The sequence below is a fragment of the Corvus kubaryi genome, unplaced genomic scaffold, assembly GCF_017639235.1.
Source record: "Corvus kubaryi isolate FWS band 111438036 unplaced genomic scaffold, C.kubaryi_AGA036_p1.0 76, whole genome shotgun sequence".
Lineage (NCBI taxonomy): Eukaryota > Metazoa > Chordata > Aves > Passeriformes > Corvidae > Corvus > Corvus kubaryi.
Genome location: NW_024582063.1, coordinates 4,826,551 through 4,851,871, shown reverse-complemented (window position 1 = coordinate 4,851,871; position 25,321 = coordinate 4,826,551). Strand labels below are relative to the sequence as shown.

At 47.0% G+C, this 25,321-nt stretch overlaps 3 protein-coding genes and 1 non-coding gene across 5 annotated transcripts; all 4 read left to right on the top strand.

Annotated features, from left to right (window-relative positions):
- Nucleotides 1–328: 328 nt before the first annotated feature.
- On the top strand, nucleotides 329–3,406 carry LOC121675933. The gene is made up of 2 exons (XM_042051785.1): nucleotides 329–685; nucleotides 3,209–3,406. The coding sequence occupies exons 1-2, from the start codon at nucleotides 341–343 to the stop codon at nucleotides 3,350–3,352; spliced, it is 489 nt and encodes a 162-aa protein (XP_041907719.1). The 5' UTR covers nucleotides 329–340; the 3' UTR covers nucleotides 3,353–3,406.
- On the top strand, nucleotides 3,327–22,206 carry KAT14 (lysine acetyltransferase 14). 2 transcript variants are annotated; one of them, XM_042051779.1, is made up of 10 exons: nucleotides 3,327–3,881; nucleotides 5,583–5,701; nucleotides 8,885–9,006; nucleotides 10,669–10,850; nucleotides 11,373–11,789; nucleotides 12,668–13,239; nucleotides 13,751–13,887; nucleotides 14,397–14,572; nucleotides 17,688–17,878; nucleotides 20,395–22,206. In XM_042051779.1, exons 1-10 carry the CDS (start codon nucleotides 3,626–3,628, stop codon nucleotides 20,566–20,568), a joined length of 2,346 nt encoding a protein of 781 aa, XP_041907713.1. In that variant the 5' UTR covers nucleotides 3,327–3,625; the 3' UTR covers nucleotides 20,569–22,206. The 2 variants fall into 2 exon arrangements, with proteins under 2 accessions (XP_041907713.1, XP_041907712.1); XM_042051778.1 differs by having other exon boundaries at nucleotides 11,370–11,789.
- On the top strand, nucleotides 17,374–17,537 carry LOC121676002. The gene has a single exon (XR_006020327.1). It is a non-coding gene; the product is annotated as a U1 spliceosomal RNA (small nuclear RNA).
- A 1,172-nt stretch (nucleotides 22,207–23,378) lies between the features above and the next one.
- On the top strand, nucleotides 23,379–25,124 carry LOC121675934 (baculoviral IAP repeat-containing protein 5-like). The gene is made up of 4 exons (XM_042051786.1): nucleotides 23,379–23,535; nucleotides 23,624–23,733; nucleotides 23,901–24,018; nucleotides 24,245–25,124. Exons 1-4 carry the CDS (start codon nucleotides 23,422–23,424, stop codon nucleotides 24,323–24,325), a joined length of 423 nt encoding a protein of 140 aa, XP_041907720.1. The 5' UTR covers nucleotides 23,379–23,421; the 3' UTR covers nucleotides 24,326–25,124.
- Nucleotides 25,125–25,321: the final 197 nt, after the last annotated feature.

Genomic DNA, 25,321 nt, shown 5'->3' with positions numbered 1-25,321 from the left:
CGTGTCCCTGCTCCAGCCATCATTCCATCCATCCATCCCTCCCTTCCCGCAGCTCCCTGTCCCTGCCCGCGCCTGAGCCGGTGCCCAGAGGCCGGACTGCATCTGCCCAGCGCTGCCCCGCTGGTGCTGCCTCGGCTGCGCTGTCCCCGATGGTGCTCTCTCCACAAGCTATCCCTTCCCCACGTTTTCCTGCCTTGGCACCTAAAAGAGCTTTCCGTGCTCTTCTAGCTGCACCAGCTCCCTAATGCTGTCCTGTGTGTTTCCCTTCAGGGGCAAAGAGCAGCGAGGAGCCCCAGGTGAGACTCGGTGGAGGTGCTTCCCTCCCTCCCCAGCAGCCAGCATGCAGGGAGGATGTAATCCTGCAGCCTCTAGGCCAAGGCCACTACGCTGGCAGTGTTCCCAGGGCTCTCCCCTGTCTGGCTGTGCTGTCCCACTGGTGTGCCCTGTTTTTCCTCAGCCCCACAAATGCACCCTGCTGAAGGACAGACAGTGCTGTGCTGTGCCGTGCCCCTGCCCCGGCTCCGTTCTTGTTCTGCCAGGCCAGGCACAGTGCAAGCTGTCAGAAACACCACGTGGTAATTTAACAGGGAGGTTTTCTGTTCTACTTTTACAAAAATCAGGGAATTCCTGGCAGGCAGCCTGTGTGCAAGATAGCCCACAGTCAAAAATGTCAGGTCTGACCATGGTAAATCCTAATGTAGAGAAATCCTGCTGGAACTAAAAGCTGTGTGGTTATGTAAAGGTGTGCTGTGTGGGCAGTGAGTGTGCTGGTTTGGACCCTGCTGATGAGCCAAGGGGTTACTGATATGAGGGCACGCATCTGATCCTTTTCCACTTAAATACAAAAAAATCTAGAAAATGCATATAGAAAAACCCTGTCTTAAATGATACTGAAGCAGTCAGAAGTTACAGAACACCAGAGTTCAAATTCCCTTTTAAGTTTTGTGCCTGCTTTGCTTTCTCCTAATTCTTATCTCACAGAAGGTAAATAAGTAATGAGTATTTTGGACCAAACCACTACAGCAGTCCACAGCCCAGCTCAGCTGGCTGTTGCCTGGGCTTTATGACACATTCTGTAATGAGAGGATTCTGTTTTCTTCCCCTCAAGAGGTTGTCTCTGTCAGTGCTTGAGAATGATGGAATTTGGAGGAGGAGACTGGTCTGTGTAAGGAAAGAGGCAGATTTATGTGAGCAGGAGTTGGAGAACACTCTGAATGGCACAGGCAGGAGCAAGGAGAGGAAGGTTGGTCTCCTGGAGTGGCAATCAGTGATGGCTCTGCACTTGCCAGAGCTAATGGATGTGCTGGGTAGATCCCCTAAGCTTACATTTTTGTAGCTGGCTGCTCTCTAGTTCAGTGTGCCTGCCTTGAGCCACCGAGGATCTGGCAGGAATATCTGCTAAACTGAACTTCAGCTGCAATTAATGGCACTTGTACTTTGAACATGTGCTGCAGGATAAACATCACCCTTGGGTGTTGCAGTGGGACACCTAAACATCGTGGATCTTTTTGACCTAAATCCTTGGCTCATACATATTCAGAAGGGCCAAGGCTCAAAGCTCATGTTTTATAAATCAAATCCGAGATTTTCTTTTTATAATTTTTCATGGTCAAGTCAGGCAGTAATGGCTTCAAGTTCAACAGATCAAGTTATTTAGATAACATAGTGGAAATAAACGATGCGGATATTTTACAGTCCTGGTGTAGAGATTATTTCAGGTTTATCTTTATGCAGATTAATAAACTTTTGACTGTTTTAAATTGATGTGCCAGGCCCAAAGTGATTTGAGCTCTCACATGCTTGTCATGCCTGCAGAAGACCAGCAGGGCTAGCTTCCAAGAATAGAGAAAGGTGCGAAGATGAACGTTTTCAGAAGTCTTTGTCACTTGTGACACTCAAATTGTAAAGGTGTCTTTTGCAAACTGTGCATTTTCAAAGTAAATACATCCACCATCTTAAAGATTGCAGTGTTTTGTGAAGGAAAAAGGATTACATTTCTTGGTGTAATTGTTCAGTTACCTTGTATCTCCCCACATCTCTATTGTTATTAACTAATAGTAATATAATAATAAGTTTATGACCTTTGTGTTCAGCTTCAGGTTACTGATCTGTAGCCTGAGTTCAGTTGATGGAAGCTGATGGGAAGGAACTGGTTTGATTAGGTTAATTTCTGGAGAGAATTTTGGTTATTGGCTCACATATGTGTCTGTGCATTTTCTTAACCAGATAAAGTTATTTCTTAAACAAAACCTTTCTGTTTTGATCTTGATAGGAGAAATGCTTGCATTTGAAGTGTGCAGTTATTGGCATGCTAGGTGAGGAATAAAGGCCTGTGATAATTTGTCAAATAATAGTCACACACATCCTCTCAAGTGACTTTAGGGTCAGCTTTCAGGTTAAATTATTTGCAGGTGCATTTTGGCATCATTCAGAGGGGTCGAATAAATTATTGACCTTTTACCTGATTATCAAAGTATCAATGTGAGTGAAAATGTCTAGGTAAGAGGAAAAGAAGCATAGGGAGGAAACAAAGAGCAGCTGGGATTTTCTTAGGGCTTTTTACAGCCATTGCAGGGCTTGCAGCCCAGGTTGAAAGCTACTGTGTGTGTTGCACATTATGTATTTATTTTTATATATGTTATATATTTACATGTCATGATCTATAATGAACATTTAGGTAAAGGGGATTTTTTGGAAGAAGTGCCTTGCTTTTTCAAGAGTTTGGCATAAGCAGGCTGTGGGTATTTTTGTAAGATTAAGATGAGCAGAAAGAAAGCAGAAAGAAAGAAGCAAACAAAGACACATGCCAGTATTTCTTAAAATAGTTTCCATTTTGTCACAAAATTGCCTCCAAGCAGAAAAGTTTTGAGGAGCTTATTAGGATTTGGTAGAGATTTAGGTCAGAGATAACAGGACTTTTCAGATCCCATCCATCCTGCCTGGCATGGGAATTACAGGTTCTTAGCATTTATTTGCTCAATAGCTTTGTCACGTAGTAAACCCACCCACCTGAAGTGAGTGCAAATTAAGCACTTTTTGCTGTAGTGGTATTGGATGTTGGAAGATTCCAACCACTTGAAGTTGCTGTGGCAAAGACCCGACAAAGGCAGCAGAGGGAACAGCCTTGCAGCAGGGGTGAAGCCTGGGTGGGGTTGATGCCGTTCAGCATCACCCGGGCTGTGATAAACGCTGTCGTTTGTGTTTTCAGAGGCTGCGAAGTGGCGTTATCAGAGATCTTGAGCGTCAGAACCAGAAAAAGGAGAACATTCGCCTGTTAGAAGAGCAGATTGCTCTGACAAAGCAGCTCGTGGAAGAAAGAGACAAGGCGCTAATGGAAAAACGTTCCCAGTAGTCCTAGGCACAGGCCTGGCTCCTTAGAGGTTTGATTAAAGACGTTTGGAGGTCATTTGCATCTCACTTTTTGCAGGTGTTTTAACAAACAGAGGTAATCTGTGAAAGACTTTTGTGTAAGTTATAATCCAGCCTCTAAAGCTTTAGGGCAGACGAAAGCCCCTTTCCTCTGTGATTGGTACTTGGATTGTGCAGATTTGGCGGTGGCGCATCCCCCTGTGGATGCACTGGAGGCAGGGAGGAACAGCTCGTTGTTCTGCAGGCTCCCTCTAGGATGGCCAACAACGTTCACATGAGCGGGCTGCTCAGCCGGCACGACGATGAAGCCACCAGGACCTCCACCTCCGAGGGTCTGGAGGAGGGCGAGGTGGAAGGGGAGACTCTCCTGATCGTGGAGTCCGAGGACCAGGCTTCTGTGGATTTATCACATGACCAGAGCGGGGACTCCCTGAACAGCGATGAGGGTGAAGCATCCTGGATGGAGGAGATGTCTTATTACTGTGAGAAGTGCCAGAAGTGGATCCCAGCAAGTAAGGCTGCCAGTTGTGTCGTGCCTGGCTGTGGTGGGTGTTTGCAAGGTGTTTGTGCTGTCCTGCATTCCTGTTTTACAGCTGCTTTGGCTGTACCCCATCCTGCCTTGGCAGGGTATGTGTTAGACACTTCAGTCCGTGAGCTCTGTGTGTGTCCAGGGCTCGTGCTCTCCGTAAGGAAATTAAACTATCTTCTTTCATTAGTAGAGAACATTAAAATTCAGAAATGTGCCCACCCTCACAACTCTTGCAGCTGTTTAGGGGCTTGGGCCAAGCGACCTGACCTCTCTGCTCACTCAGATAAAGATAATGACCCTTGCTGTAAAGCTCTGGGAAGGAAAAGGACTTTGTGATGGTGTTACTACTGTTTTTTTTTTCCTTCCTGTTGATTTGTCACATCTGTGGAGCATATGGCTAAATCTCAACCTTAATGTTTTCCCAATAATGTGACTTTAAGCCGGCTTTCATGGAAACATGTCCAGCCTGCAGCAGCCAGCTCTGGGGGGGTGTTTGGAGCAAGCTGCAGAACTAGATGCCTCTGCTCTGACACCTGATATAAGATAAATGCTGCTGGAAATTTAATAGACAACTTTACTTTCTAAATCCTGGATTATCTGATCTGTTAAATCCAAAAGCCAGATATTGCACTGGTTGGCTTTGGTTTTTGTGGGGGGCTTTTTGTTTGGTTTGATTTGGGGGGTTTGTTGGTTTGTTTGCTTGTGGTTAGAAATAAGGAACTGTTTAGGTGGCACCTGCCTTGCAGATATGCCAGAGCTGCCCTTTTTGCCTTCTTAGAATTTGCCAAAATTTATAGTGTAAAACTCTCTTCTCAAGGCGTGTTGGTTTTAATGAAACCAGCATCAGACTATTAAATTGCTACACAGTAAAGGGAAATACTAACTTGAAAAGTATTAACTAAAAAATGAAGCAGAGTTAAAGGTGGCATGAGCTATCTCGTGCAGGAGCACTTGATGTAACACTAAATTTGTTTTATTTTACAAATATGTTCCTCTCGCAGTTGCTGTGGAACAAATGCAAGGAGCAGAAAAGGCCAGTTGCAAAGCAACAGTAGCCACGTACAAATGTGGAGAGTAAACAGCTGCAAAAGGGAGATACTGTGCTCTTTCCTAATCATTCAGTTCTGGGGAGTTCAGTTGTCACTCGTGAAAATTGCCAACGTGCTCAGGCAAATAATCACTTTTGTACATTGAATTGCCATTTGGATATTCTCCTAACCTACCAAGTGTGGGGGGTTTTCCCCCCATCAGACACAGTTGCAACTTTAATTCTGCAATTCACTGTAGAAGCAAGGCATCCGTAAGTTAAAAATGCTTGATCTGGTGTTGTTATACAGTAAAAGAGATGTCATCCTTGTAGAGAAACAGCTTTTGAGTGTGACTTTTCAAAAGCACTCTAAGTCATAACAGTTTCCCTGTCCCCTGATGTCATTTTTCAATTTATCATATTGTGTAAATTAACTCCTGGTGAGTTTAGAAGCCCTGATTAATGTGATTTTTTTTTTTTTTTCCTCTGCTGCAGAAACACAGAATTAGAGCCTGTAACTTTGGGTGCATGGGGGTTTACAGGTGGCTCTCTCGCTTTTTTTCAGACAAATGTGATCTTGGAGGAAATCCAAATTGCCTTTGCAGCACTTTTCCTATAAAAGGAAAAAAAAATTGATTTTTTGCCTTTTCATTTTAGGTCAACTGAGAGAACAGCTCAGCTACCTCAAAGGAGATAACTTTTTCAGATTTACTTGCTCTGATTGCTCAGAAGATGGGAAGGAGCAATTTGAACGTCTGAGATTAACATGGCAACAAGTAAGTGAAATATCTGTGCCAGCAGAACAACCGTGGGACTTTCTGAAATTGTTGTTTGTTGTGTGTATGCTACCTGGAAAAGGAGGATCAGGTATTGGTAATAAATTTGCATGAACTTCAGAAATTAGTTAGCTGAGGATTGCCTGCACATGAGAACTTGAACATTTGGCAGGGAAATTGGAAGATAATCATACAAACCACATTCCTTTTCTTTTTTTTTTTTTTTTTCCTTCTCTGTGTATTGCTCATGAGTTCATGTCTTCAAGCAGGTTTGCAAAAGCAAAATAAATGCAATTTGGCTGCTAGGCATGAACAGTTTTTTGTATATAAGAAAATGTAAAATTAGTGAGGTGGCAACATAGAAAGCTTGCCAGCTCCCTGAATGCAAAGCTCCAACCTGGCTGCTTATGCACTAGCATCAGTCCTTGCTGGAATTCACTGTTTCAATCATTTGCACACCTGAGTAATCAAAATAACATCTGTTTGCATCCTTTGGGACAGTAATGGTGTGTTGTCTCACGGAATGTTACAGAATCACAGGATTAGCTAGGACAGAAAAGACCTTTGAGATTGTCAAGTCCAACCTATGACCCACCACCACCATGTTAACCAGCCCATGGCACTGAGTGCCACATCCAGGCTTTTCTTAAACACCTCCAGGGACGGTGACTCCACCAGCTCCCTGGGCAGCCCACTCCAATGCCCATCACTCTTTCTGTGAACAGTTTCTTCCTAATGTCCAGCCTAAACCTCCCCTGATGCATCTTAAGATGTGTCCTCTTGTCCTGTTGCTGGTTGCCTGGGAGAAGAGGCTGAACCCCCACCTGGCTGCACTCTCCTGTCAGGCAGTTGTAGAGAGTGATAAGGTCTCCCCTGAGTCTCCTCAGGCTAAACACTCCCAGCTCCCTCAGCTGCTCCTTGTAGGATCTGTGCTCCAGACCCTTCACCAGCCTTGCTGCCCTTCTCTGGATGTGCTCCAGCACCTCAACATCCTTCCTAAATTGAAGGGCCCAGAACTGGACACAGCACTCAAGGTGCAGCCTCACAAGTGCTGAGTACAGGGGGATAATCACCCACCCACAGCAGTGGTCCTGCTGGCCACTATTCCTGATCCATTGGCCTTCTTGGCCACCTGGGCATGCACTGCCTCCTGTTCAGCCTGCCATCAGTCAGTACCCCCAGGTCCCTCTCTGCCTGGCTGCTATCTAGCCACTCTGTCCCCAGCCTGCAGTGCTGCAGGGGGTTGTTGTGGCCAAAGTGCAGGACCCAGCACCTGGTCTTGTTAAAGCTCCTATTGTTGGATTTGGCCCATGGATCCAGCCTGTCCGGGCCCCTCTAGATGGTGTCAAAGGCTTTGCTGAAGGCCAGGTAGACAAAATCCACAGCCTTCCCTGGATCCATCAGGCAGGTCACCTGGTCTTAAAAGGAGATCAGGCTGGTCAAGCAGGACCTGTCCCTTCTAAGTCCATGCCGTAGGTGCCAAGTGATGGCATTTAAGATGATCTGTTCCATAACCTTGCCAGGCACCGAGGTCAGGCTCACAGGCCTGGAGTTGTCTTGATCCTCCTTCCAGCCCTTCTTTTGGATGGGTGTCACACTGGCCAACCTTCAGCCATCTGGTGCCTCCTTGCTGAGCCAGGACTGATGGTAAATGATGGAGAGCAGCTTGGTGAGCTCTTCTGCCAGCTCCCTCAGCACCCTAGGATAGATCCTATCTGGTCCCTTAGACTTGTGAGCATCCAAGTGGCTCAGCAGGTCACCAGCTGCTTCCTCCTGGATTACTGGGGGGTATTCTGTTCCCTGTCCCCATCCACCAGCTCAGGAGGCCACTTGTCCTGAGGACAAGCTGTCTGATTGTTGAAAATATCAGCCTTGTTGGCCTTTCAAAAGGCATTCAGCCTTTTCATCATATAAGGTAATTTGGAACACGGATTGTAACTCCTGCACTGCTTTCTCATGGTGGCCAGTGCAGGGGAAAAGGTTGGTGTAGGGGTCTGTGCTGGCAGACTGGCAGAGTTTCACCAAGTTCCAGACTGGGAAAGCAGAGGCTGCTGGCATTATGCTCAAGTCTCTTCAGAGTGCCATGGGGAAGGGGCAGACAAAATGAAAATGGGTGAGGAGGAAATCTGTGACCACCTCCCTGGGCTTCCAGCAGCCAAAGCTGCTGCTGCTGCTTCTGGGTAAGCGGAATTGAGGGAACTGGTCAAATTAACTTACTGGAAGCAGGTAATATTGGGATAGTGATTTCTGGATTTTTTTCACAGTATGTGGCTTCAACAGATCTGTATCTTTAGCCAGCTGAAAAGAGAATTATTTTTGACGTCCTGAGACACTGTCCACATGACTTTAAAACCCACAAAATCCTAGTTGTCAAACTAAGAGGGGTTGTGAGGTAGAAATAGAGTGAAGGGGACATTAAAGCTGTCTGTACTTCCTCATTTTGACATCTTTGACAATGTATCCCAGAAAGCCAAGGTCCACTGTGAGGAGACCCATCTCTCTAAGGAAAAACACATTTCAGATTTCTCTGAGGGTGAATTCCCTGTTGGAAGTAGTGCCAAACCGAGGCTGTGTGATTGTTGAAAGGTGATCCCAGCTTAGCTGATTTTAGTTTAGTTCTAATAAATTAATTAAAATTAATTAAGTAAATGTAATTAACAGTTGGTCACCTAGGATTTACTTGAAAGAGGTGAGATATTTTCAAACCTGCTCTATAGTTTGGGTATGTAAGAGGTCAGAGTGAATTCAGTTGTGAAGTGTGTGCAAGACCATTGTCACAATGTTTCTGATGTATTGGATAGCGGGATTACTTCTGACCTTATTTTTTAAATTTGAAACACTGTTTCCCTACCTCCACATTACATTCAGACCCCAGCTGTAGTGTAATTCATTTACACAACAGCTGCACAATTCTTGTGTCTCAGCACAAACCTGCATAACTAGGCAGCTTGCTATTCCCCTGGGATGGAGAAATCTTTGGAAGAATGTGCATCTAACAATAGAAAGACAAGAACAGGCAGCGTGAAACCAGGAAGAAGATGGATGGCAGAAGTTGCGTATGAGATGTTGTAAAAACAAGATATTTATGAAGGAGCAAAGATTTGTGTGTGTGGCAGCTGTGGGGGGTCTGTTGAGCAGAAAAAGCAGAAAGGATTCACTTGTGTCCAACACTTTCTGTTGCAGGTTGTGATGTTGGCAATGTACAACTTGTCTCTGGAAGGAACGGGCCGTCAGGGGTACTTCAGATGGAAAGAAGACATTTGTGCTTTTATTGAGAAACACTGGACTTTCTTACTAGGAAACAGGTAAAGACATGATATTTCCCTGAGGGTCTGGTTGGTGAGCCAAAGGAATCAAAACCTGTTATACAGATGGACAAGAATCCTGGCTAATTTGGTGACATCTCTGTTGAGCCTTACAAGTGATAAAAAGGGAGGATTTAATATTGAGAATCTGAATGCAGGTGTGAGGGGTACACTTGAGAAAGAATCAGCATTTCTTACTGGGGAAAAACAACCCCAGGAATGTCACACAAAAGCAATACAAATGCATGTATTTTGGATTATTTCTTATCTTCCTTTAGGCAGCATCTGAACCTGCAAAGACTGTGTTTTTCTAAACAGTCACAATGGGTGAGCTAATCCTGGTATTGCCAAACTTTAGGGACAAAAATATGGTCCAGCAAAGCGCTACGTTTCTTGGCTACAAAGCTTGCAAGGACCAAGTTCTTCAAGAAGAACTGAGCCTCACCTTTTAGATTGTTTTGGATCTTAATGAAATGGCTTTTACATAGTAGGTGTTAAACAATTGAAATGTTTTTCAGTGTGTGTAAAGACACTGTCAGAGTAGGAACCCATCTCATAAAGGGCAGCCTTCATTTTCCAGATGAACAGCTCATTTTTTCTGAGCATGATGAAGCTGTCAAACCCAAGCCTCCCTGTTAATGCATGTGCTGTGGAGGCAGGGAAGGAGCTGGGCAGTCCTTGGAAGTTGTAGATTTGATTGACTTCACAGCTTCTTTTCTTCCCCACGGATTTCTCTGTTGTAAGATCTGGCCTTTCTTCCTAACCACATTTGGTCTTTGGCTTTGCTTTCAGTGCTTGTCTGAGCCTCCTTGCTCTGTTCTCAGAAACGTTGGCATTTGTCCTCTCTGGAAGCCACAGGGACCCTGACAGGAGGGCAGCTGATGGCCCATTGTCCCTCATTCAGGGAGCCAACACCTCCCAGGGTTTGCTGCTGCCTTTTGAGACTTGCCTTGGGAACTGGGCACTCCTTGCTCTGATTAAAATTCAGAGAGTGATTCCTCGCCTCAGACACAGCCTTCCCACTTGCCTGGACAAGCCACTGATGGAACAGAGACAGCTGAACCATGTGTGTAGTGGTACAAGCCGTGCAATGCTCTTCCTTGGCATACTGAAATGCAGCTAACCCAGATTTACTGTAGCACTCCAGACTTTGAGCTGAGGCACCTGGGTGTGATCCCCCACCTTTGAGGTTCAGTACCCCAAGGTGTGTAAGTGCAGCACTTGGGCAGCAGTGAACACCAACTCAGCCAAGCCTTGGCAAGTACAGAAGTTTCTGCTGGTGAGGGGGTGCAAGGGCAAGAAGAAATCCTGAGATGCTGTGCACCATGAACCTGATTCTCCAGAGTCTGAGGGAGTACCTCAGTTATATGCTACAAGGGCAATTCTTCAGTATTTCTTCTCACCTCTTCCCTAAGTGACATCTTAGTTGGCCCTGTGACCAGTTCCTAAAGGAACAAAAAGTGCTCAGATGCCCAGTAAGAGTGCACTGCCCAGCAGAAGGAAGGGCTTGAATGCAGCTCCCTGTCTCCAAAGGGCCAAAAAAGTGCTTCAGGAGTAGTTCAGTGTGTGTGTGTCAGTGCCAGTGGCAGAAACACTCTGTCCGGGATGGAAGCACAGCTGGTGAGTGGGGACCCAACCCTTGTTTTCCTCTCTCCACCACAGGAAAAAGACCTCAACATGGTGGAGCACAGTTGCTGGCTGTCTCTCTGTGGGCAGCCCCTTGTTTTTTCGCTCAGGGGCACAGGAATTTGGAGAACCGGGATGGTGGAAACTGGTTCATAACAAGCCCCCAACGCTGAAACCTGAAGGAGAGAAGTTGTCAGCATCTGCACTGAAGGCAAAAGGTAACTCTTTCCCCAGTAATGTGTAGATTCCTTGCTGGGCCAGAGCTGGGAGATGGGAGGAAAGTTCAGTTAAAACCATGTGTTGTGTGCATGGACAGTTCCTTGGTTTGTTCTGCTGTAATGGTTGACTGAAGAGAACTCTGATGTGTGTACTGTAGTGTAAGAAGCCTGTTCTATTTTATTACCTTTTTGCGTTGTGGTGATTTAAAGGGTTTTGAGGCTTGTGCAGAGTGGTTTGGGTTGGGGTTTTTTAGCTGAAATCCACAATTTCTCCACTTTTCTTTACCCTGGGGATTGTCTTTTATCTTTTGTCACTAGATGCAAATTCTCCTCTTTGTAGAGGAATAAAATGTGGGCTTTAATGAGGCTTTAGTCATACATTGGCTTAATGCTACATGTCCCAGAGTGAATTTCTTGTGGAAACCCATCTTTGTAGGCAGCGTGTTTTTGACTGTGTAGTGTTTATCCAGTGACTGCAGGAGCTCAGCATCTGTCAGAATAAGCAAACTCCTTCTTTAGCAGCTTCCAAGCCGCCCCTGGATCCCATCATTACCGTGGAAGGCCTTCGGAAGCGGGTGAGCCGCAATCCAGTGGAGTCAGCCATGGAGCTGAAGGAGAAGAGGTCTCGCACTCAGGAAGCCAAGGACATTCGGAGAGCCCAGAAGGAGGCGGCCGGGTTCCTGGACCGGAGCACTTCCTCCACTCCCGTGAAGTTCAGCAGCCGCTGCCGCCGGCCCGATATCGTCCTGGAGAAAGGAGAGGTCATCGACTTCTCCTCCCTGAGCTCATCAGACCGCACGCCTCTGACCAGCCCCTCTCCATCCCCATCCCTGGACTTCTCTGCTCCCGGCACTCCCGCCTCACACTCAGCCACTCCCAGCCTGCTCTCGGAAGCTGATCTCATCCCGGATGTCATGCCACCACAGGCACTGTTCCATGGTAAGAGCCACCATGGGTTTCGTTTAGTGGTGTAATTTTTTAGGAAGATGTTACAGAAAGAAGCTCCCAGCGAGGATCCTTTCAAAATGAGACGGAAAGTAGCTGGCAGTATTCTGTTGTCTTAATTGAGTGTGACTGGTTTTCCACAGTTGTATCACCAGCTTCTAAGGCCAGAAGAAACCCCCATTACTCTTTTTTTGAGGGATCCTGAATAAACAGTGGGTAGATTCCACACAGCAACTGCTGGACAACTCAGCATAAGCATTTCACTGCAACACAGATTACCCTGTTAGATAGCAACTCTAGTTTTGTCTCAAATGTTTTTCATGGGAGAAATTTTATTCCTATGGTAATGTCCCAGTATTTTATAAGTTTGAACGTGCTGATTAATGGATGCTAAATTTCAGCAAGATTGCAAAGCAGTGATGCAGGCTGAATGCTGTTAGTTCCTTAAGAAGCCAGACTTCTGGGTGACAGGAAGAATAGTGAGGTTCTGTAGAGGACAGAACCTCTCCTGGGTATGCTAGCTGAAGATACAGCTCACCAGCTTGAGCTTTTGATCCCCAGTCTTTGGGAATTTTCAGCAGCTTAACGCTCCTCAAAGAACATGAGCTTGCAGCTCAGGAGGGGCTCTGTTTCCAGACACTTAACTACAAGACACTTTAGGAGCAGGATTGATTCTCTGTCCTGAAATGGGACTCTTTACAGCATCTCCTGTCCAAAATCAGGAGATCCAGGAGTACACAGAAAATGAGGTGTGTTGGGTAAACCCACATTATTTTTCTGTAGCAGAAAAATGCTGTGACAACCATTTTTGAAATGGGGCTTTGATGTTTAAATTATTTTTTTCCCCTGGATTATTTTGATCTGTTCTACAGATGATGAGGAGATGGAAGGAGATGGAGTCATAGACCCAGGAATAGAGTATGTGCCTCCTCCCAGTGGGACAGCTGGTGCTAGCACCATGATAGCAAGCAGAAAAAAAGTGAAGACAGCTGAGCAGATCAAGCAAGAGGTGGAGAGTGAGGAAGAAAAAACAGAACGGATGGAAGGCGACAGTGAAGATCCTGAGGAGTCAAACACACCCTTGCAGGTGAGAGGACGAGACAAGGGGAAGCCACAGCTGGAGAAGGATGCTAAACCCAGAGTTCCCAAGCACACCTCAGTTAGCATCTATGAGGAAAAGCTGCTGCTGAAGAGACTGGAAGCCTGTCCCAATGCTCTGAGCATGACCCCAGAGGCCCGGAGGCTGAGGCGCAAGCTGCTGGTCAGGCAGGCCAAGAGGGAAAGAGGACTCCCGCTCTTTGACTTGGACCAGGTTGTGAATGCTGCACTGCTCCTGGTTGATGGGATTTATGGAGCGAAAGAAGGCGGTGTCTCCAGGTCCCCAGTAGGGCAAGCAACATACAGAACTACTAGCCAGGACTTCAGGATCTTGGACAGATACCAGGTGGGTGTTCCCAAATCTAAGTTAGCATTTGGCACAGGTTATTTTAAAGCTTTTGCTGTATACAGCAGTGTCACATTGAGGGTATCTGACTCCTAAAGTGAAAAGGATTATGTGAACAAGACTCATTTTGGCTTGGGGCTGTGTCCCCACCAATGCTCTCCTGAGTCTCTTTGTTTCTGGGACATGCTGGTGCAGCACTGCTGTCTATCAGTGTCAGCACCACAAATGTCGATGTATTTGTACTCCAGCCCTGCCCAAATGCTGATGGTGGAGGCCTGGATGTACCCAAACAGGCAGGTGCTCTTTCGTGTGTGTAGGAGGGAGATGACTTGCAGCACTTTTAGGTTTGGGCACCAAATTTGGGAGTGCACAGCAGGGTACAGAAGTGGGACCATCATGGTCCAGTCCATCCTGTCATATTGAAAGGCCCTTACTCTCCCTCCATACGATTCCCTTGTTAAATCACTGACTGATCTTCCTGCAATTGTTCTGCATTTTTCTGTGCATCCAGACAATGCTGCCGGCCACGAAGGGATATCGCCAGCAGACAACCAAGTTTCTGTATCGCCTGGTAGGCTCAGAAGACCTGCTGACAGACCACAGTATTGTCAGCCCTTACACCTCTCGTGTCCTTAAACCCTACATCAGGTACAGAGGGTCTGAGCTTGCTCTTGGCTTGTGCACCGCCAGCCCACGGAGAGGACACCTTTCTTGGGCAGTGCTCCTCACTCCTCCTCAAAGTACAACCCAGTGCACCATGGTAACCCTGAAGGGATAGTGTTTGGCTTAGCTGAGTAGTGAAACGGATTGCATTGGGAAGGGGAATCTCCAAGAGGGGGCAAGGGCAGAGAGGGCGTTGCTGTAGCCATTCAATGCAAGTTGCACCTCTTTTGGGTCAGAACTGTGATTTCCTTGCTCATGCTGTAAGGAGAGACTGGCTGGACGTGTGGGTCCAGAAAGTGTCCTGGCCTCTGGCACAAGGGTGTTTTTGCTGAGCTGGGGGCTGTTTTCCCACATGAATGGAAGACTGTTCTTTTTTTTTTTTTTTCTTAAGTTGAGCATGTCAGAAAATATTTCATGGGCAGTACCTATTTAGCTGCAGTGGCAGTTCTTGTTGCTCACTTGCTTTTTGTGTTTCCTTTTCACGTTCCTGGCAGACGTGACTATGAGACAAAGCCCCCAAAACTCAGGCTGCTGGCAGAAATCCGGGCAAATCCACACAGGAATGATCTCAACTGGAAGGCTGAGCCAGAAGCACCCATTGATTACTGCTATGTTCGCCCTAATCACATCCCCACTATAAACTCCATGTGCCACGAATTCTTCTGGCCTGGTAAGATTCCTCCAGTGCTTGGGTTCCTAAGAAGGAAGTGGTTTTATTCAGAACAAAAATGTTCTTGGGCCAAATTTTTCTTCAGTTGGTGTCTGGCTGGTTCTTAGAAACCCATTATCTGATGTCACAGGAATGCATTTGAGGTGGAGATGTGGGTTTGGTGCCCTTGTCTCTTGAGATCATGTGGAACTGGGCAATTAGGCCCTAATTAGCACAGTACTTACAAAAATAGGTGCCAATAGGAGTAGTCTGGTAGTTTAGTAGTTAACTAAACTTAAGCATCCAGTGAAATGTTTCACAGAATCAGGGGTTGAAAGAAACAGTTTTATACCAGAGATTACTGCTCAATACCTTTGTGAGAGGGTTTCTTCCTAGCAGCCATAAGCTGGATATCTTGGAGTCAAAGTTGGGAACTCATATGAGGAGTGGCTGAGGTCACTTGGTCTGTTCAGCCTGGAGGAGAGGAGACTGAGGGGAGACCTCATCATGTCCTACAGCTTCCTCAGGAGGGGAAGCCAGAGAGGCAGGCACTGGTCTCTTCTCTGTGGTGACAGGACTCCACAGACCCAAGAGAACAGCTCTGAAGCTGCGTCAGGGAAGGTTTAGGTTGGATATCAGGAAGAGGTTTTTCACCCAGAGGGTGGCTGGGCACTGGAACAGGTTCCCCAGGGAAGTGGTCACAGCACCAAGCCAGCCCAACATGAGTTTGGACAACGCTCTCAGGCACATGGTGTGACTCTTGGGGCTGTCCTGTGCAGGGCCAGGAGCTGGACTCGATAATCCTTGAGGGTCCCTTCCAACTCAGCCCATTCTGTCATTCTATGAATTGCTCTTACAACTGTAGGCTCTGCTGCGATGTCCTTTTGTCTCCTCAATCCTGGCCTCAGTATTTACAAGGTATGGAAAAGATTAGGTTTGAATTTTTCTGTGTCATTTCTGGAACTGCAGGCTCTTTGGGGACAGTGGCTGCCCTTTCTGGGGGCAGTTACGAGGCTGCAGTCTGTAGTTCTTCTGAAATAATAATAGGGATGTTCATCTGGTTCATGTATCAGCTTCTGATCAGCAAACAATGCAGCAGACTAATTTAGAAAAGCCCAGTACAAACAGTACACACCTTTACTCCAGGTAACTGTTTGTGTTTTGATTTGCAGATAGTGATTCAGCAGGGTTGTAGTTCAGCAGTGCCCATATGCTGCAGTCAGGATGGGAGCTCTTTGTGCTGCTCATTATGTAAATTGTACAGTGTGGGGGGAAATAACCTGGCACACCTTTCCTTTCACAAGCTGTTTTAGAGCTTGTGAGAGACACTTGCAATCCCAGCAGAGGCTGAACCGCTTTGTCATAGTCTCTCCTCTCCTGATAATGCATTTGAAGTTCTGGCCAAGTTGGGTTGCACCTTCATTAAGTTCTTCAGGACTCACCCTGTTTTATTTAACACAAGGAGCCATGGGTGTGTTACACCCAACTGTGAACTGTTCATCATTAAGTCAGAAAGCTGACACTCCCATCAGTCTCTAAACAGGAATCCAAATCTTTTTCATGGTGAAAAATTTCCGAGGCTGGGATATGATTATTGCACCTTGGTTTTAGGAGAGGGAAGTGAGGAGGTGATGCTTTGGGAGGTAAAGACTGGATGCAAAGATGCTGGTACAGCTTGGGGGTGGTGGGCAGGGATATGTAGCTGGGCGAGCATCATTAAACCAGCACTCAGTTCTTCTGTCCCTCCAAATCCTTCCTTTCAGAGCTGTTCTTGCCTCTCCCAAGGCAGAACCACGTTTGCAGGTAGTGACTGCAAACGACTGATGGAAGAGAGATTCCCTCTTGGTTCCTCACAGTGCCTTGTGCCTTGGTGCCCTAGCAGGAAACCTCTTCCTAGCGGGAATCATCTCTGGGGGTGAACCATCCTGAGCTAAGCATCTTCCTACAGGAAAAACTGCGCCACTGCAGAGTGCCCGGGGCAATGAGTGCTCCTGTCCAGGCACGCTGCAAGGCACTCCGCAGGCAGCAGCAGCCTGGCTTAATTAACACTGCTCCCTATTGCCAATCGATTCCTCCCACGCCTTGCTCCACCCAACCGACTCTCCAGCAAGAAAATAACTCACCCACTTCTTTCCTGCCTGGTGCCTTGTGAAGTCTTGCATCTCATCAGGAGTGATTACTGGAAAACACACTCTGCTATTTCATTACCCCGTGTTCCAAATATATTGCAGCTGCCAAGTTGAGGCTGAAGCAAGCGTTTCTGGCACACCTCCTCCGTGTCTTGCATCTCATTGGGGTCTGTCCACACAAATTGCCAGGCAGTCAGTGCCTCGAACTGCACTGCTTGGTGCTGACATGCTGTGGGGGTGCTCTAGGACTGCTGCAGCAGGGTGATGAGGCAAAGTAATAAACTCCCAGCCTCTTTTTGTGTCCAGCCTCTGACTCACAGAAGCACCACTGCCTGAGAGGCTATTTCGTGCCCCAGATTAGAGAAGTTGCATGCTAAAAGCAAGTGTTTTGATAGCATTGGAAGCTGTGGTCAGGTTCGCAGTGCAGCTCCACAACCAGCTGAGTGTGCACAAGAGACAGCAGTAAGAGCTCCAGGCAAGGTGGAGAAAAAAGATAGGAACCATAGGCAGGTAATGCTACCAAAGCTAAAGTCCAGTTTCATGTGTGCTGCTTCTGAAGAGAGTTGAGTTTCAGTTTCCTCCTTGAGTCATTTGAAAGGAAATCAGCTTTGCCAGTTTTTCCATGCAAGCTTCCCTGCTAAGTAAGCAGATCTTGTTTTGGCTGTTTTGTTGTATCATCTCCTTTCCCCTTGCATACTTACCTGGCAGGGGAAACACCAGCATCAGGCAGCTGGTTTTCCCAAGGCAGGGTTCATTCCCTGCACTCTGGGTGTCCTGATACCTGGGATTTCCCAAAATGTGGGAAATTTGACTGCATAATTTGTAGTAACAGAGGACTGCTCTAGCAGGGGCCTTGGACTATTCTATGATTCTGTAATCACTTGCTATCAGAGATTTGAAATAAAGGTAAAAAGAAGGGATTATTTCTAAAAAGCCTTAAGCCCCTGGATTTCCCTGACACTTTTGTTTGCAATGCTTCCAACTGCTGTTTCTCTCTTTCTCCATAGGAATTGATTTGTCAGAGTGCCTGCAGTATCCAGACTTCAGCGTTGTCGTCCTTTACAAGAAAGTTATCATTGCCTTTGGCTTTATGGTGCCAGATGTGAAGTACAACGAAGCTTACATATCTTTTCTGTTGGTGCACCCTGAGTGGAGAAGAGCTGGGATTGCAACCTTCATGATTTACCATCTTATCCAGGTAATGAAAGCATCCCGTGAATTTGCCAAAGAACCAGCTCTGCCTTCTTCCTTGTGTGCACACATGCAGATACTAGAGAGCAGGAACACTGTGTGAATGTTTATGGGAGGAAGTAGCTTCTACTTTGGAAGTTAAAATGTATTTAGGAAAACAACCATCCTGGTTGTGTCCTCAGAATCAGTGGGATGCTGCACACTTCAGCTGTCTTGGGATTTACTCTGTGTTCTTCAGTGTTCTTCAGTGGTCAATAGTTGTGTAAAAGGAATACTGTAAATGGGGGGTTTAAAGGAGAGAATGAGGTAAGACTGGGGAGGGTCAGTTAGAATTATTGCTGCTTTCTTGGCTACTCCTGGAGGTTTATTCCATGCATTAAATCACTTACTGATCTCAATCAAAACTTTCACTTTTATACTCTGGTTCAAATACAGCTGAGTTAATGATAAAGAGAACCTGCTTGCAACCTCATTGTTTAAACTGGCTTGTACTGGGCCTTGTTCCACAGGAACACTTGGGAAAATCAATCTCAGCTCACTAAACAGGTGGTATTAAAGGAGTTAAACTTCATTAGATCTCTGAATGAATACTGTTATTAAAGTGGCCTTCATTCCATTGACTTTCTTGAACTAAATTGCAGGAAAGGCAGCTTAAGTAAGGATGGAGATATATGTCCTTTACAGAGCCCAACCCTGTCTCTTTAGGACCACAGTTTTGCCACTCCCTGAACTCTCTTGGCAGAGCTGCCAATGGGAAACATTGCTTAATTTGCTGTAGTCAAGATGGGCTGCACTAACAAAAACTCACCATTGAAACTGTTTTTTCCTCTTACTTACTTGGCTGAAGCAAGGTAGGGAGTGCTGGCAGAACCTTGGGGAAAGTGATCCGTGCTTCGGAAAAGCACTTTCCGTTCCTGGGCTGCCCGAGGGTAACTGCTACCTGCACAGCTCTGTGCAGTGTTGACACAGGCCTCTAATCAATATTCTTTAAACTCACCCCTTGCATTTCCCAGGCAGCTCTGTGTGAAGTGTTGAAGGAAATTGCCCTCAGCTCATTCTGTTGATGTGAGATGTCAACACCCAGTGGGAACAGGCGCCAAGGTTTGCAGGGATCCAGCAGGTGGACTCCCAGAGACTTCTCTCTCCAGCAGAACGGGGATGCTGGAGTTGGCAAGTCAGACCTGGAAAATCCTCACGCTTTTTTGTAGGATGTATCCCATCAATTAACCTAATCCTGCTTGCAGGTAGAGTAGCATGAAATTTCACTGAGGAAAGCCAAGCGCATTTGAGAGATTTGAGGCTGATTAGATGAGCTAGCAATGAGAGATCAGCACTGTAGCTTTGGCTCACATTTTACTTATTTTGCTGTTGCTGACTCTCTGACGGTGGTAGAAGGGGTTTAGTCCTGTGAACGGTGGTTGTGACCTTCTGTTCCTCAGTCTCCAGGCTGTAGGTGCTGCTTTGCAGCCTGCTTGGGCTTTGGGTCTCCTCTCTGGAGCCTGAGACACTTTGATGCACTGTTTGGATTAAGGGTAGGTCGCTAACTTTGGGATCAGTGTGCTGAGTCTGGGGCTGAATTCTTGGGAACAGCATAATTTAACAGGAAAATGTTTTGATGCAAATGGTGGTGGCTGGTTTGCTGTCAGAATTTACCCTCTCACGCATCTGGCCCGGAGGACCAAACTGCATTTTCTTAATGATCTCCTTCCAATTTTCTTTCCCCCAAAACAGCTTCCAATTATGTCTTTTTTTCTTTTCCTCCTTAAATCCCTCTGAGAATTTTCCTCTTGAATGTTCTGTCTTGGAGAGTTCCTAGAGGGTATTACTGTTCCCACTTAGAGTTACGATATACTCAATATACATGGAATGCTATTAAAACACTTGATGAAAGCAGAAAATAAATTATTTCAGCATCTTTATCAGAGTGTTGCTGGTTAGAATAATTTAGGATCTTCAAGGTAACTTCAACCATGCTATTAATTTGCTGTCTGAACTGAATTTCCTGCCTTCTCGGGAGGTGAGTGCTGTGCCCTGAAGGATGGGAGAGGAGCTGGGTGGGATAGGCAGGAATTCCAGCATGACAGCACAGAGGTGCTCGGGCGGTCCCAGAGAGCTCAGCTCTGTTTGCTGACAGGGAGGAGTGCAGAGCCTGATCCTCTGGCATGTTTTGTCTTTTCTTCAGGCCATTGTATTTGAGATCAGTGCTGTACACCAAGATTATTTTTAATTAACAATTACTTTAGTAATTGACAATGGAAAGATGACAAATTATAATCCCAAACCTACTTTCATTGTCAGAGAATCCACGTTTCCCAGAAACAAAGGCTTGGAGGAGCAGCAGCAGCGTTCCTTTTGCTGTTGCTATGTGTGGTAACTCCTGTGTTGGGGCCTGTGACTTTTCTCACATTTCCTCAGTACCTTGGATCCCGGAGCTGATGAATCTCCTCACCTCCGCATTCCCCCAGAGGCTGTCTCGTTCTCTTGCAGTGATATCTCTTTTTTCCTCCCCCCCTCCCTTGGCAGACCTGCATGGGCAAGGACGTCACCCTTCACGTCTCTGCAAGCAACCCTGCTATGCTGCTCTACCAGAAGTTTGGATTTAAGACCGAGGAGTACATTTTGGATTTTTATGACAAGTATTACCCCTTGGACAGCAAGGAGTGCAAGCACGCCTTCTTCCTCAGGCTGCGGCGCTGAGCTGCTGGCGGTGTCTGGGGAGCTGGGAAAAGCCCAATCCATTGAAAAAACTCGCCCAGCTTTCGGTGGAGGATGTTGGCTGCCACAAGAGAGCTGGAACATGCTGGTGTGTTTATCCCTAGGACTTTGGATGTCAACAGTGCGATGTTGTGTGTGCAAAATGCAATCCAAGAGGATTGATTCCTGTGCTCCAAGGGGAGAGGCCTGGAAATGCCAACTGGGATACACTGAAACCACTGGAAAATTGCTTATGGGGAATTTTCCTGCCACTGTTAGTTTGGAGAGCCTCATTAGCAAACAAACAAAAATACCATACAAAAAAATGTTTCTCACTTCAGAGGGGCACCATGGATTTCAAGTTTTGAAACCTGTCCAAAAAATGTTGCAGGATTTTTGTCTCTGTTTATGAGCAAAAATGAACACCTAAACTTAAACCGTTCCGTGTTTCTGTGGTTTGATTGCTTTGTTAGGAACTGTGTCTTGAGTCTTTGAAGGGAAGTAAGATATTGGTGCCTGTAGCTGGATGTTGACTTTAGGAAAGTTCTACACATGCCGTATCAGTAGTCCTGGAACCACGTTTCAGCAGTACTGAAGAGCGTGTGGATTCCTGTGATCCCAAGTACAAGGCTCAGAGGAGACACCTTTGTTTTGCTCCTTCCCTGCTGCCTTCCCCTCCTTGCCCTGTGCTCAGTGTGGAGTTCTCGTAACGCGCAGTGTTTTGTGTCCAGGAACGGTGTCAGGTGGGTTTGTGTCTAGGCAAGGCAGGGCACCACAGCTGCCAAATCAGCTCTTTGGAATCTTTCCACCTCACTGCCAGTTGTTGGTCTACAGATCAACCCTTTGGGCACACCTCTAACCACAGAGCAGCCTCACAGGCTCCAGCACCTACCTCCTCCTGCTACAGGTGCTCTGGCTGGAAGAAACCCAGAGCAAAAGTCAGTGGGGATGTTTCAAATGCAGGCTCTGATTTGTAGAAGGAATCTGCTTGCAGCCTGGAGGGAGGAAAGGGCAGAGGTGGGCCAGATCCAGTTCTTGGAAGGCTCTTAAGTATCAGTAAAGAGGAGAGCAAAGAATAAATAGAAATACCCAAGAATTAAAAAATACAACCCCGAAGGGTTTCTCTGGTAGTGGCTCTTGTCCTTTTTCACAGTGTAGCATCTTCTCTCCCTCCCTGACTTTCAGTGCAGATGCACAGAAAGCTGCACTAACCAAAGGTCAGTCTGTGCATTTTAACTACGGCTCACATCCACTGGATGGTCCTTTCACATCAAGCCCACAGAGAGCTACACACCAAATGTGACTTCTTTGTCCTTAATCTACTGTGTGTACCTGTTGGCTGCCTGACTGTAGCAGTAGTTGCCTTAGTGGAGTCTTCATTTTGGTAACAGAAGAAAAAGGGACACAAAATACGTTTTTGTGTAGTGAACGTACATCATCGCCAACACAAAACCAGTGGTAGTGGGAGGGGAAACCAGCCCAGCCAAGGGTTGTGTGCCTGAACGTCCATGCACATTTCTGCCTGTTTCATGACTACGTGAAAATTTTCAGTGTTCTTAATGTTATGAGTTAGCTGGACTTTGAAAGAAAAGAAATATATGTCTTTATGAATGGAATTAAAGCCCTTCCCTTGGAAAAGCCTGCCTGTAGTCATACTGTTTGTTAAGGTGTCTCTCCATCATCTTATTTCATTGGAATCTAGCAAACTCCAGTACGGCCTTTAGAGGATGTGTGTGGGCAGCTGACCAAGGCAAGAAGTCCCTACTGGCCATCCCCACAGAAGCCACACACATGCAGGCCTTAGCAGGCTCCTGCTTTCCAGACAGAATTAGGAGATACGAAATAGTCCGAAGAAGATGACCAGTTCTGCATTGTGTTCTCAAAGGTGACCGTGAAGATTTTGAGAACCATCTTGCTCTGTGCCTTTGTTCCTCGGAGACTGCCAAGTGAAGATGGTGTTATAGCAGCTGTGCTGCAGACAGCTTGTTTTATCCAGGTCCTTCATTTAATCCCAGATCCTCAAAGGCAGTGAAGTGATTAAATGCCTTTGAGCCCTTGCATCTCAGCTGTTTTCCTTCTTCAGGAGGACTGGTAAAAATGAGCTCGGCAAAGCATATAGAGGGTGGATATGAGTATTCCTGTGTTGCTTGTTTCTTGCTAATTTGCCCGTAGCTCCGGGACAATCAGCCAGTTAACAGCTCTACCTCTTCTATCCCAGCTTTCTCTCAAGAGAACATTTCCAGCCCATAATGCTGAAGTGTAAATGTCTCTTAAGCTTAGCAGCTTAGGGCCACTGCTTGAAGGGCCGTGGCTTTGCGAGGAGTGAGGCTCTTCCAAGGCCCACGGCGAAGCAAGCAGACACACTGAGCTCTCAGCCCTCTGCTTCCCTCTTGTGCCTCGGGCCCCCGGCTGCTGGCGTACCCGAGCTGTGCTTCAGGAGCCAACACCGCCCTGCTCCGCGGCACGCTTCCTCCCGCTTCCCGGAGCCGGGCAGCCACTGCAGCAGTGAGAGGAGGGGCCAAACACAGCTTAACAAAGCTAAGCTTTCCTGGAGCGTAAAGGTGGAACCTCGCCCTTTCCTAACAGGGCAGCAAAGCCCCAGGGTTTCCCTGAGTTTTGACTCGTTGCGATCAGGAAGGACTCTACTACAGTCATCTTAAAAAAAAACAAACCAAAAAAGAAAGGCTCGAGCTGGCCAACTTGTCCTCCTTCCCCTTTGGACTTGTGCTGGAGGCTTTAAGAAATAAAAAAGCATCCTTTGGGTGGCGGCTCAGGCGCACTGCGCGGGCGCTGTGAGGGCGGCGGGCCCGCCCCGCTCCCGCCCTGCCCCGCGCGCGCCGCCGTTTGAACGGGGCCATGGAGGGGCTGGCGGTGCTGCCCGAGGTGTGGCGGCTCTACTTCGCCTCCGTCCGCGCCGCCACCTTCCGCAACTGGCCCTTCACCGAGGGCTGCGCCTGCACGCCCGAGCGGGTGAGCGCGGGGCCGGGCCGGCGGGAGCGGGGCCGGGGCGGCGGGAGCGGGGCCGGGCGGGCGCTCACGGCCTCCCCTGTGCCCGCAGATGGCGGCGGCGGGCTTCGTGCACTGCCCCAGCGAGAACAGCCCCGACGTGGCGCAGTGCTTCTTCTGCCTCAAGGAGCTGGAGGGCTGGGAGCCCGACGACGACCCCCTGTAAGTACCGGGGGGATCCCTCGGGCCCCGCCCGGATCGGCGCTGCCCCGGCCCGGCGGAACCGCTGGCGGCAGCCGAGGAGCTCGGCAGGGGAGAGCGGCTGCGTGTGGCTCGCTGTGAGCTGTTGTCTTCTCTTTTATTTTCTCTTTCTTTTCGCCTGTTTTCAGGGAGGAACACAAAAAGCACTCTGCGGACTGTGGTTTTCTTTCTCTTCAGAAAGAACCTGCTAACCTGACGGTGCAGGAGTTCCTGAAGCTGGACAAAATGCGAATGAGAAAGGCACTTGTACGTACTCGGCTTGTAGTGTTCGGATTGTTCAGCTGGCCTCGTTCCTTACCACAAGGCTTTGTGCAGAGTGCTTTGTTGCATCCAGGCTCGGGCTGGATCAGCTGGTGTGCCCTTTTCTGGTTCTCAGCCATGCTTTATGCAGGATGTATCCTGCTTTCCCCCCGAAGCTGAACGATACTCAATTTAGTGGCAGACAGTAACATACTATTTTTACTTTTTGCAGAAAAAAGAGGTTTCTCAGAAGATGACCAAAGTTGAAGATAAAGCCAAGACCCAGCGTTGTGGTATAAAGAATCTGGCCTAGACTGCTGCAGCTTCATTGTTGCCAGTGACATCTGTCCAGTCCATGTGCTGTGGCACTGCCCCCGTGACTGAATGGCCGTGTTTCCCCAGGCCGCCTCCAGACTGGCTGTTCCTGAGAAGCAGACGGGATTCTGCTTCACTCCTCCGATTCTGTCTGGGAAGTACCTGGGCTTTGATGCATTGCATAATCTTTTCCTGCAGAGATTCTCCTAATCTTCCTGCTGGTTTAATTAAGGATTACTACTTGCGGGTTGACTTGTTTTCTTTTTTTTCCTTTCTTTTTTTTTTTTTTTTTGTAAATCCAGCTGTTTAAAGATATTGCTGTCTTGTAGAGATACAAGCACTGTTTGGTGCTAAAACTTGTATTTCTGATAGGAGTTGACATGCATTTCCATTTTTGTACTGAATATACCAATCTTTTAGATAACTTTGGGACATAGAAAGCGGAAGGAGTTTTAAAAATACTTCAGGGGTTTAGGATTGTGGCTAATAACGTTGAGTTATACCACACCTTAGTGTGCCTGGTATTCTTGTAAGCTTCTGTTTGTAGTTGGCTGCTGCCTCGTGTTGATGCATTTATAAATAAAAGTTGAAGGCAGAACAACAAAGTAGTTCTACTCGATTTTCTGGAGGACAAGAATCTGACTTTTACTGCAATGGGCTGCACTGAATGCAGCTTTAAGATCAAAAAGGAAAACAAGCTCATCAATTACAGTTTGCAGTGCTGTTGCTCAAGTGTCAAACTCTTAAGCAGTGTTCATCAGGCATTAAAGACAATTAAATTTATTTGTGCCTGGGAAGGTTTGGTTTGTCCCTTTCTGTGCATAAGTTTGGAAAGGAAGATTTGCAGAACAGAGTGCAGTCAGAGAGGAACTGTGCTCTGAACTGCTGGAAAGGAATGGGGGAATCTTGGAGAAAATATTTCACTGTTACAGGGCCCAAGCTGATCACACAGGGTCGTGGATTCTGCAGACACAACTGGACACATGTGAGCAGG